Source organism: Epinephelus moara, chromosome 4 (assembly GCF_006386435.1).
Source record: "Epinephelus moara isolate mb chromosome 4, YSFRI_EMoa_1.0, whole genome shotgun sequence".
Classification (NCBI taxonomy): domain Eukaryota; kingdom Metazoa; phylum Chordata; class Actinopteri; order Perciformes; family Serranidae; genus Epinephelus; species Epinephelus moara.
Genome location: NC_065509.1, coordinates 30,935,243 through 30,956,795, shown reverse-complemented (window position 1 = coordinate 30,956,795; position 21,553 = coordinate 30,935,243). Strand labels below are relative to the sequence as shown.

The following is a 21,553-nucleotide window of genomic DNA, read 5'->3' as shown; positions in this document are numbered from 1 at the left end:
GCTTTCATCTGCTGAGGCACGGAGTCAAATTAGTGTTTGATTTGAATGTTTTGCTACACTAAGCAGGCCACAAAAAGAACATCATTGTTGAAAAAATAAAAATAAAATCAAGACGTCAGACAAACATCATTCCCAAGGGACACTGAAATTGAATGAGAGCATGCACTGGCTGTTACTCATTACTACTGGCTGACAGGGGTAATTGAATTCTGCCTTGAAAAAAAAAAATCTGTTTATTTATGACAAGTCCTTTCTGGCAAAAAGCCAGCTATCAGTTGGTCACTTTTTATATATATCAGTAAATGCAGATGATAGATAAGGCTGATAATACTGTGTTAGTGTCAGCTCTTAAATTTGACCTTGATGTGTGTGTATGTGCTGTATTTCTTTTTTTACCAACCCAATTCACAGAGCATGTGAAGCAGTGAATAATAGGCTTGTCCATCCAATATTTTTCAAAGGCTAGGCTGCAGTCCAAATGTTGAAGAAGACAGGTCCCTACATTATTGTGTCATGTTTCTGAAGTCTTTCCAAGTATTCCCATTGTAGCATAGCCTGAATAATACATGTTCAGGTATTAGGTTAGCTCCTATAACTAGGGCTTTAGTCAACCAAAGAAAATCTTTGTTGACTGAAATTCTACCTGCTCTTGAACCAATCGATTGGTCACACATCATCTGTAGATTAACCAGAGCAGACACTGTGTGCTGAGTGCACTCCACCTGGTAGCATTGTGTGTCCACCAAAGCGTTTATTTTTCCTGAGGCCAGCATACCTTTATAATTCTTTGCAATGGGAGCGCCGTGTATGCAGTATGCTACAAAGCAGTGTTGTGAGCATTGACTGTATAAAATAATAGATGTAGCTACAGTGATGCCACCCATTGATTTTTGGACTGCTGTTTTGAAGCCTTAATTGGGCATTTCAATTGTTGCCATCGACAAGAAGGTGGAGCTGTGGATAAGCAAAGGCTGGATCTCACAGACAGCCTGTCATTCAAAGCGGCCACGCCCCTAGTCTCTGTATTTAGACTCTACATTCAGTGAATGTAGAGTCTGTAGGCAAACCCCGGAGATCTTGCCTCCAGAAGAAGAAGAGTGGAAGAGCCCTGGTTTCCGGTTGTAGGCTGTTTGTAGTCCGCGTGATATTGACCAATCACGTTTGAGCCGGCTGCAGTTGTTTCCAGGTTAAACGGTCCGTGCAGTGAACTAACGAGGTGGAACATAATTGGCGTCACTGCAAACTCTGAATCCATTGCAATGGTTCAGCATATTTACTTATATATAAACGGAAGTCGGAAACAGAAATTCGCCTCTGCCCAAATCAAACCGAAATGCCAAAAAATCCGGGGTCTGCCCCCAGAGACTGTATCGCCGTCTGCTGGCAGTCAGACGCCGAATACAGCCGATGGGTTCCGAGAATGCCACGCCCCTAACTATGTGTAACCTTGAGCCTTCATGACATTTAAAGGGGTAAATTATACAAAAACATCATGTACAGTTGTCATGAATGTTGAAATTGGCTAAAGAGACCAAAACTGTTTTTTTTGTACCAGGCTGTAGACATGTATACCCTCCTGAGACCCTGTGTCCTCATATGAGGACATCACATTTTGGTTTTACTTGACCTTACACTTCATTCTACTCAACTCAGACCTGTTGTCCTCGTTCGTGGACACTTTTTTTGTGCCATCTAGTGGTAGTAAAACCACAATACACAAATCCATGTTAAAACAAGATGGCGGCCATCTCGGCCAAGTCAGTCTGCAGTGACACAAAAGTGAACTAGGTCCAAAACCTGATCACATTTTATGGTTGAAACTTGTTTATTTATGATTGATAATGTTTGTAGTTTGGTATGGCAACAAAATGTAACCAATTTTAGCAACAATCACAAGATAAGACACTGTTAATTAGGAAGGATTCGTTAAGGGACATTGGGACTTTCACTAATCATTGACAATGTTTATTTTTTTATACCTATCAGGTCCTATTGATCCCAAATAGCTAGGAGAAATTAAAAATGCACACCAAACAAAAGTTCTTGTCTCAGGAGGTTATTTCTGCTACAAACTCAGGCATTTTAACATGGGGGTTTATGGGGATTGATTTTGCAGTTTTCTGGTCAACTGCAGTTTTAGGCACCTCAGTGTCAGCTTCATTTTTCAGCCAGGTTGCCATTTCGATGGGGGCAAAAAATCTGCATGTTGTCTCTAGATACACGAAATCAGCTACAGTTTTTTTTCCCAGAGGCCAGTATGTCTTTTGGATTCTTTGCAGTGAGAGTGCCTGATATTTACACTGTGCTACCAACGCCAGCATTGTGACGAGACGCCATTTGTGGTCATCAAGAGATGAAAAATGTTCAACTTTGAATCAGTGCCATTGGTTTGGGCATTGTTAATTTTTTTTTCCAGTTGTTCAGTCACAGTTGTGGATGGGCTGGACAAATACCACAAAGACCAACTGTCACATCCTGCATGAACAAGTGCTGAACAACAACAGTGGAGGAGAAATGAATACTACTGGCCACATAGACCAGCGGGTCAATTTTCTCTCCCTCTGTGCTTGAGCTTTACTTTTATCCAGAGAAAGTACTCTACAATGTGCCAACATTTTTACTTCTTCAGTTATTCTGTATCATAGTAACCTGACGTAACCAAAACATCTCAGCTGAAAAAATGCTTGGCCTTTAAGGCGCTTTAGCACTCCCAGCTGACTGTTTTCAGAAAAGTGCCAGGCAGTTTCAGCTGGGAAAACACTTTAATGGACAAACGGTCTTATGAAAGTAACACCAGTGATTGTCCAACCAATATATTGTGTTGGATGAGAGCATGGTACCTAACCAATCAACCAACTGATCACAAGGTGTCAGCCCTAACTAAACTGAAACAATGAGTCTGTGTATAATTATTATTCAGTCAGAAGAGAAGATGCTCCTCCACAGTTGTTTTCCAGCTGCCTGGCTGTTCAGATCCTTGTTCAGTTGTACCTGCAAGGACAAGCTGTCAGGTGGTATAATCTTTTGAGTCTACTTCTTATATTTGAGTTGAATAGTACGATCATTGTATATGTATCCAAATCATCCCTCAACAGTGGCGGTAAACATGCATTTTTTATGTACAGGAAATAACAGTGCACATTGAGCAAACACACTTGTTTTCTGAAGAACAAACCTGGTTTACTTCTCTAAATCAGCCAAAGCTGTTCAGAGAGTCACTGTAGATATTTACTGACAGTAGATGAAACACACAGTGTAGTAAGTTACTGTCATAACTGCACTTTAAATCAGCCCAACACCTTGTTTGTAGAATGGCGTTCTCCTGACTTCACTGCGGATTGGAAATAGAGAGCAATTTCGAGTGTTGGAAAAAGGGGATGACACTCTGGCCTTTGGTAAATACTTTTATTTACCTTTGAAATTATTTTATAGTGGCAGTGGAAACAGACTTATTGGTGGGGCGGAGAGGAGAAAATTATTTGATCCTGAAGATATTTTCTAAACGTGTCCAAGGCCTTTTGACCTGAACTATGCAACCTCAATTTTAGCTTGTATATACGGATGCGTGATTGTGTGTATGTGCATGTTTGGATGCAGCTCTCGCCTTTGAAACCACATGGAGTCAGTGGCTATTTTATAAGGTAAATCTGGTCAAATATCGGATCTGTGTGGGGTGATGATGAGACTTTAGCGTTACTTACATTCAAACATGAAACAAACATAAACGCCATATTTCCTTTATGTGCTCCACATTGTTTTCCACTGTTGGACATTAGAGCGGCGCCTGCTTTAATGGCACCCTACTCGAGAATAAGCACCATCAGCTGTTTATCATAATGCTCCTAATACTTGCATGACACTAGTGGATAGAAATGCACATTAATTCACATTTTCCAGTCAATTATCTGGAAATTCTGTTCAAATCTGCGCTACATTTGGACGGACACCTGGCTAATCTCACTTCCAGGTCCATTTAGTGGCTGTTCTGTCGCTCTCAAGCGCATCACATGGACATCATCAGCAGATTAAAGGTTGCTCAATGGATGAGAAGTCCTGCATGTCCTTGCAATTATGGAGAGCGTGAACATGAACAGCTCCAAACACTCACTTCAGGGTCATTTTGGAGACCATTGAATTGTATTGTGCCACACTGAGAGTTGTTTCTCTTATTTAGTTCACCACATTTATATGAGTCAGAGTAGAATTAATGTTAGAAACACATCTCACCTCAATCAAAACCTCTTTAAAACATTTCTAACAAAAACAGAGCGTTACATTATTCATGAATGTGGGATTAATTGGAGGGATATTGCATTTGACTCTTATAGTTGTAGTCAGGTGTATCTAATACACTGGCAACTAATCTATATGCTGACCTATTCATGCTCCTAATACAAGGAACAATTACTCAGGAAAAAGTTTTCTTATTCTCATGGAAAAAAACTTGAAATGTTCCCACAGTGAGCGCACTGCTTATATCAACTTAAATAAATGGTAAACCTGTCTGACAGGCTGTTACCATTAGACGTTGGACTGAATATTAACATTGAACAGGTGATGTCAGTTTCTCCTCCAGAAGCCAGTCTGAACCAGCCTGAAGAGAGTTTATGAGATCAGGAATGACTCAGCTGACCACTGCAGCGATACAGTAGATAACATTCTCATGCACATTTTTTTCATGACTGTGTGTGTGTACACAGCTTGTGTCTAATTATGGAAGCATAATAGTGTTTGCTCTGCTGTTTTCCTTGTGTAATTAATCTTCCGGCTGTGTGTTGATCAAACCAAGACTGTATTCACACCCTGAGAAGCCTCAGTCATTTTTAAACATATTTATTGTTGACGGCGTGAGTCAAAGATTACACAAATATTTGGGTTGAATGTGTCCGGACAGTATATTTGTTTGAATGGATACACTGTGAGCCGGTGTAGAAACCTGGAAGAATACAGGTTCTGTTTTCAAGTGGGCAAACAAAACACTGGTCATTAGATGTCACACAGTCTTCAGTCAGTCAGTCAATCTGTGACATGAAATCATAAAAGGTACAACTCCCTTAACTTTTTGCCTCCTTTAATGTTCTTCTTACATTGAAAGCTGCTGCTGGAATACAAGTAATAGCATTTATTCATTCATTCATACATTTATTTCCGAACCGCTTATCCTGTTAGGGGTTGCAGCGGAGCTGGAGTCTATCCCAGCTGACATTGGGCGAGAGGCAGGGTACACCCTGGACAGGTCAGCAGACTATCACAGGGCTGACACATAGAGACAGACAACCATTCACACTCACATTCACACCTACGGGCAATTTAGAGTCACCAATTAACCTGCATGTCTTTGGACTGTGGGAGGAAGCCGGAGTACCCCTACCCTAGAGTTCGAACTCGCTTGCTGTGAGGCGACATTGCTAACCACTGCCCCACCACTGTGCCGCCAGTAATGGCATTACGTATTTAACATACATATGAGTAACTATATTTTGCTTCAGCTACTGTTTAAATTGGTGGTATTCTGAATACAGTAACTATCTTTAAAATAGATTACTTTAAGGAATTACGTAATTGTTTTTGTTTCATTTGCCTAACTGAATGTGATGCAAATGAGCATCAGTTTGCTTGCACTGTGTTCTATTGGAATGTCCTAACTGGTGGCGATCGATGCAGTGCTGACGTTCTGAGCTTCACTTTTGCCAGATGCTGTGTTTCCATTTATTCAATTTCAATTCATTTCAGTTTTATTTATAAAGCCCAATATCACAAATCACAGTTTGCCTCAGAGGGCTTCACAGCATATGACATCCCTTTGTCCTCGGACCCTCACAGCTGATAAGGAAAAACTCCCCATAAAAACCCCGCCAAGGGGGAAAAAAAACCTTTAACAGGGGTTCGAAAGCTTCGCAGTTGACAAGGAGCCGGTGATTTGTGAGGTTGAAATGAGGTGCTATCTCCCTAACACCTCCTCATATCACTACAAAAACCAAAATAAGGTGGCAGCTGGCTGGAGGGAGATCGCTGTAGCTGCAAATGTGTAGTAAATAACTTTAATAACCTACTTGCTGTTTGCTATAGTGTATGTCATTTCCAGTAAGTATCACAATGTAAAATCTGTTTTGTTTTTAAAAGTACAAACCTAGAAAGATAGTACTCGCCCATCTTTTAAGTGGCTACGTTTACAGTCGAGCACACAGCTTATAAGTAGCCTACGTGGTTTGTTTACATGATGTCAGGGTGTCTACAGGTCCTTAAAAAGTCTTAAAAGTCATTCAGCAGTCTTAAATTTGAAGTTGTGAGGTCTTAACTACTACAAACAATTTATCTAATTTCATTTATCCATTTTTTAATTTCCTTTTCTGAAAATGAAACCTTTCTATGTAAAAGTCCACATTTCTAATGTTTCAAATCTTTAAAAAAGCTTTAATACAGTCATTTTTCTTCATACTTGCACTTACCTGTTGGCAAAATGTGGACTGACTTAACTCACTCTAATAACCATATTCCTACATAACACTTACCTCTGTATGTATATAAGTAAAACATGATTTGTCCAAAAATCTGTCCTAAATTTGGTTAAAGGTGTCTTGAACGGGTCTTCAAAAGCATTAAATTTAACTGTCTTGATACCTGTAGACAACCCGGATAAAACAGAAGTGCATATTTAATAGATTCAGTGTGGACAGAGTGATGCTTGCTGTAAGGACACGTGTTTTTGGCATAAATATATAAGACCCAGACAAAAGAACTCAGCAAGACAACATCCCATAAGTCATCCAAAGTAGAATACGTTACTTAGTTTGAGTAATCTGATAGGAATTTGTCATTTGTAGTGGAATATGTTTCAAGTAGCTCTCCCAGCACTGTTTAAAATTCATGTTTCCAGACTGCAGCCCTAAGTTGTAGGCTGCAGAGCGTGTGTTTACAGCATCCTGGATGGATCTGGTAATCCATGGTTTGAGGCTGTGGACTGATTTAACTGTAGTTTTTTGGGTACAGTTGCTTCTGCTGAGCAGACTACATCTTAAACCAAATGAGTTGAATCCCAGTTATTTTTGATAAATACCTCAATCGATAAGTGCTCTGGTACTGTATTTATTTTAAAACACAGAGAGTCTCTTGAGCCTCTGGGAAGACAGGAATGCCTCTCATCATAGCCTGCATTGCTGAGCACTGGTATTGAACTGATAATGTCTTTGCTTCTCCTCCTCCAACTGGCAAGCCACAGAATGACACCTTCTTAAAAGCACAGCTGTCAAAAGTTTTGGACAGATTACCCCGCTTTTTGGGGGGGCATGCATTGCTTGGCTGCACACCAGAGGATGTCAAAAATCTTAATGCAAAGTCAGGGGGATAAAAATGTAAAATGTGTTGTTTATTTGGCATTCAGCTCAGGAGTGGGTAGCGTGTTGACTGACTGATTCCTCTTGTTCGCTCTGAGTGACTTGCCGTAGGGGGGTAGCGCGGCTGCAGCTCTCTATGAAAACGACATCCTCTCCTGACAGTTCACCAGAGCTTGAGCTCGCCCCTCAAAGCGGGCTGATATATAAAAAGAGGAAGAGAGCAGGAGTTTTGTCAGTGACCGTGCAGCGACACAGCCCGAGCAGTTCGCCTGCGCGCTGCGCGTATCGTAAGCGAACTGGTATTCTGCTTCAGCCGCGAACCGGGCACGTCGTGAGGGCGGGCTCGCCTGCCGTAGCTAAAAGGTCCCGCTTCGACTGGCTGCTCTCATTGCAGTCCAGTCTGCCGAGCGGAGCGGACTGACTGAGGGACAGGCACCGTCTCCATTCAAGGATTTTTTACTTCGTACACTTCGTCCTACAGCAAGACGACCGACCAGACACGCACCTCGCCTTGTGGTGGACAATGTTTCTCTTGCAGTACACAGGTACATGCTTCAAGTTTGATCCTCTTTCTTCATACGGTCTTTATGTTGACAGCGAAGATGTGATTCTCCCCACACACACCGACTGTCCGTACTTGTGTTGCTGCAGGCTGCTGTGTATGATCAGTTATCTGCTCCATATTTATGCCTCACCTTTATGTTGTTTGATACAAGTTCCACCGGCAGCCTCAGAGGTTTTCACGCCGTGTTTAGTGCGTAATTGTCGGGCGTATACCAGCTGTTGAGACCGCATAAGAAGAGCCGTGCTGCTGCTCTCCACTGTGCCAGGGCTGCTATTCCGTATTCCTCAGCACTTGATGTGTAATGGTGTGCTTTATGATGATAAACGATCAACAATAATTTCCTGTACGCATTTCTACACTTGCTTATCAGCACAATAGACGCGAGCGGGCGCCTATTATCTTGACTGACACACGCCTATTGCAGCTGTTTATGGATGAAGTTTTCCAGAATGGATTTCATCCACGCTGACGCCGGATTACTGCCATTGAAATGCATATTTTCCCACATGCTATTCAATGCTGTTTCTATTTTGTCCGGGCTGCATGATGGGAGCTGGGTGAGTCACATTGTAGTGGATATAGGCCTAACATGCATGGGCTTGCGAGTTGTTATTTGTTGTATTGATAAGATTAAGTCATTAAGTGGGGAATGCAAGTTGTTTGGTTTCTCTGCAGCTTGGCGTCCAACTGCTGGGATTTCCGTATCATTTATTCCCGAATCGCCACCACGCATAAATAGCTGGATTTTAAATGGGACATTTTCTCTGGGCTCACAGGATCTAATTAAGCTTGGATGCTGTTTGAACTCGCACATTAACCTGCTTATTCTGCTTTATTCTGGCACTCTGCTCACCAGCTTCCTCTGTTTATAGTCATGGTAAATTTACCTCTGATGTCCCACAGCTTTTCTGTTGTTTATGTGTTCATAGCCTAATTGCTACTTTCCTTTAGCTCATAAAAGCAATGACTTGTCAAAGATTAGTCTCATGGTATTAATTTGCTGTTTGTCACCGGCTGGCTATAAAAGCTGCTACCAGTTTATTTTCTTATCCCCTCCCTGCCTCATATGATGGGGGGAAAACATATTTTTTATGTACTCTCTCGCATGTAGAAGCCGTGCAGCTGTCTTAACAAAGTAATTAATTTTGTAATTAAGCTTTTTGTTAAGCTAAAAGTTGTTCAGTGCGGTAATTAGAATAATTTCACAGTGCATGATTAATAGTTCAGAGCTTGAAATACAGCACGTGGTCTGATAAAACATGTAGTTTAGGACAAATATGACATTGTGCCTTTTGTCCTGAGGATGACAATGTGCTCCTTGTCCCTCTCTGATTTTGAAGGTTTTTGTTTTCTCTGTTACACTGTTGTTTATCTTGCGCAGACGGAACGGATCAGTTCCCTTCTCCTCTATTTCCTCCCCTTCCAGAGGCACAAACATGCTTTGAATCAAATTGAGTGAATGGGGGCGAGTGCCTCCCTATGACCACTGGGGGAGAAAAGGTCCATCAGGCCTTGTGACAGCCATTTACCTCCACACTGCACTCGTCCTCTCTGATCAATCGGCAGAGCATCTTTAGATTGCCTTTAATGGTGCGAGGGGAGGGGGTGGGGGGGTGGAGGCACTTTGCTTAGATCTGTCAGAGAGGAGAGATTTAAAGGTTTACATAGAGTGCTCGAGAAGGATCTTAAATATTTCAGCTCTCTTTGGCATAGGATGATAGTGCTGCAGAACAAATTAAGACTGAGTACAGAGCGGACTACACTACCATACCAGGAGATTTGGCAGCTTTGGAAACTCTCAAATTTTAATTGGTTGGTGCGTGACAATTTGTGGCTACTAAGTGGGATTCTCAATGCAGTAGCTGTCGAAGAAAAAAACTAAAGTGACAAATTCAAAAGAACAAAACAAAACAAAAAAAAACGAGACAAAATATGAGTCATAGATGACCCGCAGATATTAGATTTGGTAAAACCGCTTCCCTTAATGAGCCTAAGTGGAAATTTCTTTCAGAGACTCTTAGATTTGGAAATGGGGGAATCCATTATTACTGGACACTGTAAATTAATAAAGCCCCAAACAGGATACTCACATCTTGTCTTAAGACTTAAAAAAGCATAAATTGCTGCCCTGTCAAACGCTGCATTGTGACTGTAAACCTTCCGGACAAAATTTGCATAATAATGTGGTGCCTATTAATTTAGAAGTGAGCATCATTCTCAAGGATGAAAGTAATACGTGTCCGCTCACCAGCAGTGATTATTTAAATAGAGTTGAAGTTCTCCAGGACAAAATAATGTGCTGTGTGAATGCAGGCCCGCTAATTTATCCGTCTTATTGTTACAGTGACAATCGCAAGCACTTCACCTTAAAAGATAACGCTCTTTGCTTCTGTTTCATCCACCCTTGTTACAAACTCCCAGAGCTATTCACTGACTCAGCCTGCTCATCTGTATTCACCTGACTGCTCAGAGCTGAGCCCACAGACAGGTAGGAGGCTCTTTAGTTCACTGACGAGGCAAGTTTTTGCGTATAAACTCGAAAATGCAAATGCCACATGTAAGGCTTTGGCAGCATGTTGGTCGGTGTCTGTTAAACCAAGGTGGTCAGGGTGGTAGAGTTCATACTAACACCATTGATGAGACAAAAGAGAAACAAGAGATGGAAGAGCCTCTGTTTCGTCCCCTGTTGGGAGAATTCTGTTTTATCAGTAGCTCATATCAACACTGGAGTAAGAATAGGGTACAGTACAGTATTAATGTTCATTCATTGTTCAAGTCTAGTAACTAGGGCTGTCAAGATTCATGTATCCGTACCAAACCGTCACAGGATGAAGGTCACAGTGTGCAGACTGATGCACTTAATGTGGAACCAAAGCTCAAACATGCAAGTAGGGATGCACAATAATATCAGCACATTATCTGTATCGGCCGATAGAAGAAACGTAATGACTAAAATTAGGTGAGGAAAAGTAGATATATTGATACCGGTATTGGTTATCAGCCAAATAAATTGTTATAGATTGGCATATTGGATATCCCTGCATGCAAGTTCCACCTGGAAATGATGAACGTACAATGTCAGCTGCATGTGCTGAAGTACGAACAACAAATGGATTGGCGTGTGAGTCAGTCACACCATGGCGAGCGCAAATGAAACTGCGTAGTTGCTGGAGCACCCGCCTGTGGGTTCCCGGTCAGCTACAACAGCAACACAGAGAGTTGTGTATAAGACATTGACGGTGTGTCGGCATTGCTCCACTGTTGTAGGGTCTTTAAATGGAAATGCATCCAACGTGGTAACACACATTCGACAGCATCACCCAGATGTGCCGATCACTGGGGTGATTGTTGTATGGGTGCTGAATGTTGAAATATAGCCAAGTTGGAAATAAGTGAAACACTCCTAAGTTTATTTTTTATTGCTTTAACATTTTCCATTTCTCAGCACAGAGAGGCTTTTCAGTTTTACAGTTTATTGTGACCTGCTGCCTTTTGGGAAAGTGTTTAAGTGTTACAGTGTAATACAGAAGTGTTTGAAATGTTCCTTATTTTTATAATGAGAACACTTCACCAAAGTTGCCAGTGGGCAAAATGATACCTCAGTTCCCAGAGGGAGGATTTTGTCTGTCTTTGATACTTGCAGTATCTGTAAAAGTAAATGAAAAGAAATGGTTCCTTGTGCATTGTTTTTTTTATTTTCGCTGTGCTGAACTGGCACCAAACTGTGACTTCTAATCCGGGGTAGGAACCGAACTGTGATTTCTGTAGACTGTTACACTCCACAACTCGTTTTTAACAACAACACCTGTGTGTTTCTATAGATTGGGTGTAGGCTGGAACGAGTCTTTCCCCCCGTGTTCAAGCAGTTTCTCGCTGCATTCAAATTGAGTCAAAGAATTACATCTCTAGCTTACTTTTGCTTTTATTTGTCACTTCTTTTTAAGACATCTCAATAGATCATTTTTGTTTTTCTCAAATACATAACGATACAGAATTACCCTTCGAGATGATCAGTTCATCTGATATTCATATTTGTCCAGTACAGTCCGGGACATGTTTTTCCTCAGTTAAGAAATGCTGCTTGTGGGTTGTGAAACCTCATGAGATTGGTGACAAGCTGAGTCCCTTATGTTAGTGTTTACATCACTACTGAAGAGATGACTTGCCACATTTAGACCTTTGTACACTCATGTCAAAGTGCACAATGCTTTTGTCAATGCTTTCCCACAAAAGGATGTCCCCAGATGTCCCTTACTGCAGTTCCACAGCTGTCACTACAGTTAGCACTGAATGTAGTCATAATGTTTGGCTTATGAAGTTGCGCTAAATCCTGCTATGTCTTGCTCTGACAGCTGACCACTGCAGATGATGGCGTTTCATATAACATTAAAAGACAAGAGATGAAGTTATGGTGATATAGCTGTCATGTACAGGCTTGAATCTTGTTTCTGTGGATATATTTTGATGGTTTTATTGCAAAGTTGTCTCGCTGTGTTGACGGGCAATGCATTTCTTGTTTTACACTGTGACTTCTGACCACTAGTGGTACAAATGTCAGCTCTCTGTGGATGACAATTGATTGTTTGTAATAGCCGATGCAGCTACAGCCTGTCTCTGTTTGGTAATGAGTAAAGTTGTAATGAACTGGTGCTTGTTGTGAAAGAAACCTTCAAGAAAAGAATATAAAAGGAGCCTTGTGTTTCTTCTTTCACAACTGCTCTTGTCTACTTTCAGGGAAAAAAAGAGTTTCCAGACTAGTAAAGTTGGCGTGGTATGTTACAATCCGTGTTAAGACGAAAAGGAGAAAGTCCTCATTGATCTATGCTCATGGACAGCACTTTGGAAAACACGGTTTCATCCTCAACTCTCCGTCACGAAACCGCAGCCATTCATTACGCTTTACAAAGCCCCCCGATGGGAAAGCGGTGTAGATGCTCCTTCACACACTTTTTACAAGATGCTTGGCTGCTTTTTGTCAAGTTATCCCCCCTTCACGTGGTGCTATCTCTCCAGCGCACCATCTGTCGGGCTGATGTTTAAGACTGTTGGTGTAATAACGACTGTTTCATTGCTTCACCACTCATCCTAAATCTCGGTGGCAGGCTAATGTAGGGTAATGATTGTTGTTTATTCCTGTGTCTAATGCTCACTAGTGTGCGCCCTCCAGAAACCCCATTTGACTTGGTCTAATTGTTCAGCTTTTGAATTACAACAGCAGCGTAAAAGTGAGGCTAAAATCTGTTCAGGTTGAAGAAAAGTATATTAGTTTGTGTGGAAGATTCCCTGTGAGGATCAGCAGTGTTGGCAGCAGCAGCAGTTCAACCTGCCATCTGGTATTGAGTAGCTAAGAGAGCTTGGCAGCCTGACGGCAACCAACTCTGGGGCTCCAACCATATCACCGACAGAGCTCTTCATTTCTAATCACTTTCATGATAAGCAACCACGCAGGGAACCTTGAAATTGGAGCTAAGGACTCTGCAACAGCATGTTCAGGAGCTACATGAAGGATGAAGTGAGCCATCAGCCTTATTCTGCATTTCCTGTATATGAGCAGTGTGTGTGAGACGGGATTGCGGCTGCAGTGCTGCTGTGTTAAACCCTGCTGACAGTTCCTTTTGAGCAGAGGAGAATAGAGGAGCAGTTTGAAGACGCTGGATTATGCTGTTCACCAGGGAGTTGCTCTACAACTTTTCCACATTTTCAGATCTACTCTCAGACACATATAATGAAAACTTCAGTCTTCTGCATTGGTTGCAACATTCTATGTAATCTGCAGTCCCGTGTGTGTTGGCGTAGAGTAAAACATATCGAAGGTATGTATTCTGCTTTGACACTGACTGTCTACCATGTTTAACAAAGCGATCCTTTAAAAACAAGACTTTCTGTTTCCTGCTTAATGCTCATAAGCAGCCATTTATCCCACGCACACCCACTTCTACATCCAATGGTAAACATCGGTTCCCTTGTGCTGAATCATTTTAGCCCCTCTATACTCGTTAATTATAAGGCTGTTTAAACTCTTTTGTTTCTTTGGCTAAGACTCGATCTGAATTGTGTGAACCTCATAAATTAATTACTTAAAAACCAGGTGAAATAAACTATAGGTAATTAAGCTTTCCTGATTAGAACTTAGAGTGACAAAAGATCTTGTGTGTTGTACTTGATATAATAAAACTTTTAATGATATCTGCCCGTTTTTGTTTTTTATAGGTAGGTAAGGCTGCAACTTAAAATAATTTCCTTTTCTTACCAAAGATTAATAAAGAGAGAGGGGTATGACATGCAACAAAGTTCCAAAGACTGGAATTGAACATGGGATGTTGCGGTCATGTGGCATGTGCTGTAACCATTGGGTTACCAGGGTGCTATAGTAACAATAATTTTCATCACTGACTCATCTTCTGGTTGTTTTTTATTGAATCGTGAAGTCAATATAAAATCCGAAAACAGTGAAAAATGTCCATCACAGAATCCTAAAACACAGGGTGGCATCATCAGATTTCTTATTTTGTTCAAAAAGCAATCCAAAGCCAAAAGATGTTAAATTCACAATAATTATAAGGCCAAGGAAAGCAGTAGGGATGCAGGCAAAAAAAATTGGCACGTCATCGGTATCGGCAAATATTGGCTTTAAAATGAACCATCAGAATCAGCCAACAAGCTTTTTCTGATTCTGCACAATGAATGAACATTACATACATTGAAAAGCATTGTGTTTCATGTCTCCATCTGCTGGTGGCCATCACTATAAGAGTATACATGCATAATATGATGTTAATTCCACTCCAGAAGAGACTTGATGATCACTAAAATTAAGTGCAGAAAAAGTGGATATATCGACATCAGTATTGGTTATCAGCCAAATAAGTTTTTATATATTGGCATATCAGATGTCGGCAAAACAATTCAGTATTATGCATCCCTAGAAAGCAGAAAATTATCACACTTATAGGCTTACCTCAGTTGCCTGTTCAACCGGTAGAGACTGACCTCTGGTGGTGCATGCTGTGCACTACATTACATCAATACAGCATCTCCGTATCAGTTTAAAAGAAAGAGGAGTGTCTTTATTTGTGACAGTATTGAGAATCATACCACTGGGATTTCTAAATACCCTGGTATACTGTGATACTGTCCAGGCACTACTAGAATAATTCAATGTTTGATGCTTTTGCTTGAAAAATGCTGATTCAGTTTCTCTCCAGTCAGCTAATCAAGTATCTGGCGAATAATTGCAGCTCTAAGGTCAATCACCTTGGGGTCACTGGGCTGAAATTACCCATGAATATATTGTAGGTGTTCGTTTCCTTTGACTGAATTATGTCGCTGCTAAATGACAGACACATCTTGTCGTAACAACTCAGTGACTTGTGACTTGTCGGCTGTTGGGTCTTGAGTATGTTTTGCCACCTATCCAAGAAGTTTCATGAGAAAAGTAGAGGAGTACAACTGCATGAGTGACAAAACATCTTTTTTACCAAGCATCCAGTCCAGCCACTTTTGACTGAGTTCTTTTAGATACCCCATGACATCAGTGTCAGTCTTGACGGCCATATTTGACTGACTGTCAAACCTTTGCAACTCAAAAATTAAAGAGCAACATCCCGACTAACCTGTGGGTCTGTTGCTCTTGTTTTGGCATTGAGGGGAATCTGCAGCTGTCACTTAAATGTACAGACACACACGTAGCTGCGTCTCCTTGACTGTCCCACTTGAGTGCACTGAGGGATGGAAGCGGACAACTCTCTGGTTGAAACAGTCATAGAAATATCGCACCTACCTGGCAATGTGACATTCCCCAGAGACAGAATGAACCTGAGTTTTTGTTTTTACGGTGGCATTTTTCCCCCCCTTACCAGCGGTGCCAAGAGAAGCAACTGAAAGTAGCACAACATGTGGCATGATAGATGACCAGAGGGATGTGGGACACCACTGCTGTACATCTCTGAAGTTACCTGTGTCCACTGCTGCCTCAGAGATTGTATTACAATAAATGTTCTGCCTTAGCACTGGATGATAAATTGAGCCACTAAATCTAACTTTTATGTAGGAGTTGCATTGTGTGATGCGGTTTTCTTCTTAAAATATCATCAGAATCAGCTTTTGCATACACGGTGGATTCATTTGTGAGGAACCCAAATATATTGCAGGAAATCTCACGACATTTATTACACTCTTGCGGCTATGAATATACAGCCATGTAGGAGTTACCCTCTAGGTCAAAATCTGTTCTTCCACACATTGATATGTTGAACATTTCCCCCATAGAGAGAATGGAGAAAGCGGAGACCGTGGTTCAGTGGTTTGGACCAGAGAACAGGGGTGTCCACCGAGATTGCTTGTCTGGAAAGCAGCCATCACTCTACTGTAATAGAGACTGAGAGCCCATTTATATGGCTCTTACTTTTGGAAGAAGGAATGGCTTAAGGGGGGAAAAAGGAGCATGAAAACAAAATGGTACCAGAATGGATGGACAGAATGTAACCAAGAATGCATTATTAATAGAGTAGCAGAGGTTCTCTGTATGCTGCCTGTCATAAAGGGGCATTTGCCTCTCAGTGAGAGAGTGAAAGAATGCTTTCATGGGTTAGTTGGTAGAATATCCACGCAATAAGTAATATTATGAACCATGTTTATGTGATATCTTGGCTCTCTGCGTAAAGCAAGAGGGAAGAGTTGGGGTGACCCAGGAATTTTCCATTTGCAAGACACATTTTTTGTGGTGAATTTTGTTTGGGGTGTTTCTCTCCATTTTACATCAACAAACTCACACTCACAGATCCCCACTGTGCAGAAGCTTTCATAGGGCAGGAGGGGGAAAAAAGCCCTATCTGAAATGTCATTGGAACTGCTCTGAAAGGTTTGGTGTTTGAGCTCAAAGGAAGCCCTGTAGTTGCATGTTTACTGCACTGAGCCTGGCTAAAGTCAGACCCCCGCTGCTGGATAAATGCGAGGCTTTTTTCTGCGCTCAGCACATCTTACTTGCCAATATTAGTTCAGTTTTTCTGCCTCTTTTTGAGGAATGGGAGGTCAGCATTTATGGTAGGATGATACAACACCAGTGTAACATTTTGACTGGGGATCAGGGTGTTGTTTTTCAGCTAGGTTCTTTTAAATTATAGCTCTGTCTATTTTGGACCATTGGAATGCTACTTGAGGTCAGCATTGGGGTCAAAGTGAGAGCTATGTGTCATGGTAGTGGCGAGTTGAATTGAGGACAGACACTTGACTTTAACTACACTGGAGAGAAGTTGTTCAAATCTTGTTGTACAGTTTGTTTTCCGAGTGCTGAATAGCTTTGTTTGCAGCCTTGTTTTTTACCTTTCTGTATGCAGTGTTGAAGCTGGTTGAATACAATAATGACGGCAGGGCTGGCAAGGCTGATTGGCATTGTGGCTCTGTATGTGTGCTGGAAGCAATCCCCACTCCTCTTGTGGAGTGGAGTAGTAAACAACTCTGTGCTTCCGTTTCTGTGGGAATCAAAATGAGTGCGATGGGTTCTCCCTGTAGTGCCGCCGGCCGCCTTTTTAAATGTCTGTAGCCCAGCATTGGCTGCCACGTCAGGTCCCTTTCACAATAAAGAGAAGCCTATCACTGTCCCAGTTTTTGTGTATGTCTACATGTGTGAAAGGCCTGTGAGGCACGCCAACTGCATATGCTTTTAGGAAAAGACAGAAGGATCTTTATTGCAGTTTTATTGTAGCTATACAGAAAATGCTGAATCTGGGTCATCCTCGTGGCCAAGGGGCTTTGTTGCATGTCATTCATTTCTCTCTCCCCTTATTTCCTCTCCGTTCGCTTCTGTAAACTGTCCAATAAAGGCAGAAAAAATCTCTCAAATTCTTGTAAGAGTATTGATATCTGAGAATTAAAAATCAAATAGTGTCATATCAGCAACAGTGACATAATGCATTACACAAGTTTCCCTTAAATTATTATTGCTTTTTAATAATTGTGACCGCAGTATGTGCTGAGCAGAACATTTCACAACTGAGAAATAAACTTCCGAGCACTCTCTGAGGGACCAACTATGCAGCGGCGGCACTGCTACTAAGTGACCTCAAACATGTCTTTGGCATTTACGGGCAGATGTGTTGGCTTGGTTTATTTATCATCTACTCCTGTTTAAGACTTCTGAAACTAAAATCACAGGACTGCTCTTTTTAGCCTGAGAGTTTTGCAGTTTAAAGGTTCAGTGTGTAAGACTTAGGGGGCTTTACTGGCATCTAGTGATGAGGATTGCAAATTGCAACCAGCTGAAACTCTTCCAGGTTAGAATTCCTTCACTGGTCATTGTTCAGGAGGTTTTTACCGGGAGCTGAATTATCCACAGAGGTCTTTTCCTCTCCAGAACAAACAGCCCTGGTGACTAAAACTGGTTAAAACACTGAATGAAGCAGTCTCACATTAAAAAAATGTGTTTCCCTGACATTTTTAAACACGGAGGGGCTGCTAACTAAGGTGGTTGACGTGAAAACATGAATGGCCCTATCCAGAGCCAGTGTTTGGTCCGTTCGTTCTGTGCTACTGTAGAAACATGGGGGTGCAACATGGCAATGACCGTGGATAAGAACCCGCTACCTGTGTAAATATAAAGGGCTCATTCAAAGGTAACAAAAATACAATGACTCTTATTTTTTAGGAGATTATACACTTAAGAAAACATACTATTCCATTTCTGCCATTGTATCCCCCTAAATCCTACACACTGGATGTTAAATAGAAAAAGTCTATCGATAGATTTATACTGCAGCATCTCAAGAACAAACGTCCCCGAGATCAGTGGCTGGAAATCTGTGCCCTCAACTGTTTGCCCTGCATTACTTCTCAGCGCTCTCTGCCAGCACGTCCAATCAACATAGGTCTATACATCTTTAACTGCTCTTTGACCCCTCTCTCAGTGTTTGTGCCAGCAAACTAAACTTTTGTTTTTGGCCTCCCAACAGCCCATCCACCTTCCTGCACTGCTATACATCAAGATAGTTATTTAGGCAATCCGTCCTCGATGCTGAATGTCGTTCCTTGTGGAGGCTGTGGCCTTAAGGACATATGCTGACAACAGCTGACTTCACATCATGGCACTGAACACAGCCATTACAGACAGGGAGGTAATTGGATTCACAAATCAGCCATGGCTCCGGGTTTATAGTGGCGCTGGGCTTTATGGGTCATATTTCAAAGACTGGTGGGCAGTTTGTCAGAGAGGGGGCTCAGCGGTAACGAGAAACTGGTGCAGGAGGGAGAGTCGGAGGAGCATCTGAACTCTCCTTTTTGCCTCGGGGAAACTGGTGGAGAGAAAAACCACAGATAAAAAGTGGATCCTGCAACCTGTATGTCCCAAACAAGGTCTTGTCAAATATTATAGCTCTTAGGTGAAAGAGACTGAAATACTGGCGTCTCCTTTTTTCTTTTCTTTGGTAGATATTGTCCTTTTCACTGTTCTGACCTTGCCTTCATACAACCATTTTCTTTTAGTTTATCTCGGCCCAATTTGGTACATTATTTGAAACTTGTGGCTCTAAACCACTTATTCTGTACATATCTGTTTCTTCCTGTTTGGTTGTTTTCTTGCTTGTAGACAAATAAAATTTCTCCTGAGTCACAGGGAGGTCGATGATAAAGTGTGTGTGTGTGTGTGTGTGTGTGTGTGTGTGTTTTTGTGAGACTGGGTGGGAGGAAAAGCAGAGGAGAATCTTCCTCCTGTCTTTTTCCTCCTAGAGCTGAAACATACTGCAGGTTCTCCGTCATGCTTTCTGTGCTTGTCCCAACAGAAGTCAGGGAGGTAGATCGATATGAAGATTAATTATTGTGTCCAAGTCGAGGGCTGCACCAACAACCTGCATTTTTCAGGCCTCTAGTGAGTGTCCAAATGCTTCCCTTTCTGACGAGCGCTGAGCTTTAGCTTGTTAGTGTGGTCTCTGGACCGAAGCTGTGCTGAGAGAAAATTGGACCAGGCTCCAGGGGTAATACGCTGAGGCTCAGTGCAGCTCAGATCAGCACCACCAAGAGGCAAAGCAGGGGCCCCGCAACATTTTTATGGACCCAATAGAACCTCCCGGATATTAGGTTTGGGGTTAACTATTCTCTGAGGTATCTGAAGGGAAGTAGGTTTTACTGGAGTGATGTCTGTTTGGCATTTAAATGCCTCGTATGAAACATTTCCTCGGATTGATTTGCATTGGCTCAGTTATTTAAGTCTGCTCAAGCAACAACTTCAAGCTAAGAGGAGTTTTAGTTAAATGTTTGAGGTAAAAATACATAAAATGGAAATGAAATTGATTATCACTCACAATATTCAACATTTTTACAATTCCTTCTGATAGCTGATAGAATAAATTAATTGATAAATATGCTACGTTGGCTTTGATACCAACCATCTGTCTACAGTCTCTACTCTGTTGCTTCACTCACAGCACTGTCTGATTGGTTACACGTCATGACTAGTGACCTATCCACAGACAAACACAGACTAAAGCTGCTCCGATCAGCGTGCCTCGCTATGTGTTGACTGTAAGGCAGAAGATATTACTGTTAATGTTCTGCTGTTAGTCTGATAATAATGGAAATAAAAGTCGTTACTGGTTGAAACTTAAGTTGTGTAAGTACAACTGCAAAGAAGGAAGTGGGAGTGAGACGAGTTTATCATAGATTATATGTGAAATACAAACATTTCATACACCAGACGTGTGTATTCCAAACTTACCCATGCACATTCAACCCGCCATAGGCCCATTCATATGAGTCAGTGTCTTGTTTGTAACAGAGGAAAACTCTGCTAGCTGCTAGGCTAACTTACGCAATGTAAAATGCCATAGGCTTATGCTAATAACATTAGCATATTGTATTTCGGGGGAGAGCGTGTCTGTCAAAAGGAAATTTGTTTTGTCTGTGAACCTTGTGAGTAATAATGGAGCCAAATTTTGTACTTCTGTATAATGTTGTTGCCATTAAGCCTTATTTTGTGTGTGTTATAGGTGTGTCTGTTGAATCAGTCAGACTTAACTGCACTCCACAGAAACCCAGATGCATGGTAACCCCACCGCCAACAAGCATATTTATACCAGCAAGGTGTAACTGCAGAGAGTATAACACATTCCAACAGCAGGGAAGGCAAGGCTGCAGTGCATGAAAAGATGATGCTCTTTTTAAAAGACAATGTTGAAAAGATTTGCACCATTAAATTAAACATAAGAACCTTTTAAACAAAATTTTGGAGTTGTGGAATTTGTGTTTTTCTGAATTTTAACACTAATACTTAAATTTTAACTGTAAGTGTATTTAGGTTCAGCATATCAGTTATTGGCCTCTCTAATTACTGATATCGATATTGGAATCTGCCCTGACAAACCACATCTTGGTCGATACCTAGTGTGATTCTGTTGAAGCACATAGATGGATTGTGACCTGAAATGTGAAATATGTCATGCCAGTAAATCAGCAGCATGTGTTCTGGTGTAGGCCTGGGCTGTCTGAGCGCCTGAGCAGGGGAAATTGGCCAACAGCAGAATGATGAATTCCACCCCTGAAGGCCACTGGAGCATTTCAATGTTTTCTAAAGGTGTGGATGTTTTTGAAATCATCAGATGGACTTGAATCAGTCACAATCAGGGGTGATTATATCACTCTAAACAGCCCCTGGACAGAGCGAAACAGA

General features: G+C 41.6%; 1 protein-coding gene across 8 annotated transcripts in view; it reads left to right on the top strand.

The window, feature by feature from the left end:
* The window catches only part of LOC126388710 (ecto-NOX disulfide-thiol exchanger 2-like), a 271,116-nt gene that overhangs the window by 69,272 nt on the left and 180,291 nt on the right, over positions 1-21,553 (top strand). Inside the window, exon 1 of one of the 8 annotated variants that reach the window (XM_050041963.1) lies at positions 7,557-7,879. The exons of the other annotated variants lie outside the window; for them this stretch is intronic. Within the exon in view, the coding sequence (XP_049897920.1) occupies positions 7,858-7,879 (22 nt within the window). The 5' untranslated portion in view covers positions 7,557-7,857. Of the gene's footprint in view, positions 1-7,556; positions 7,880-21,553 lie in introns of those variants that run through there. 8 annotated transcript variants of the gene reach the window in all.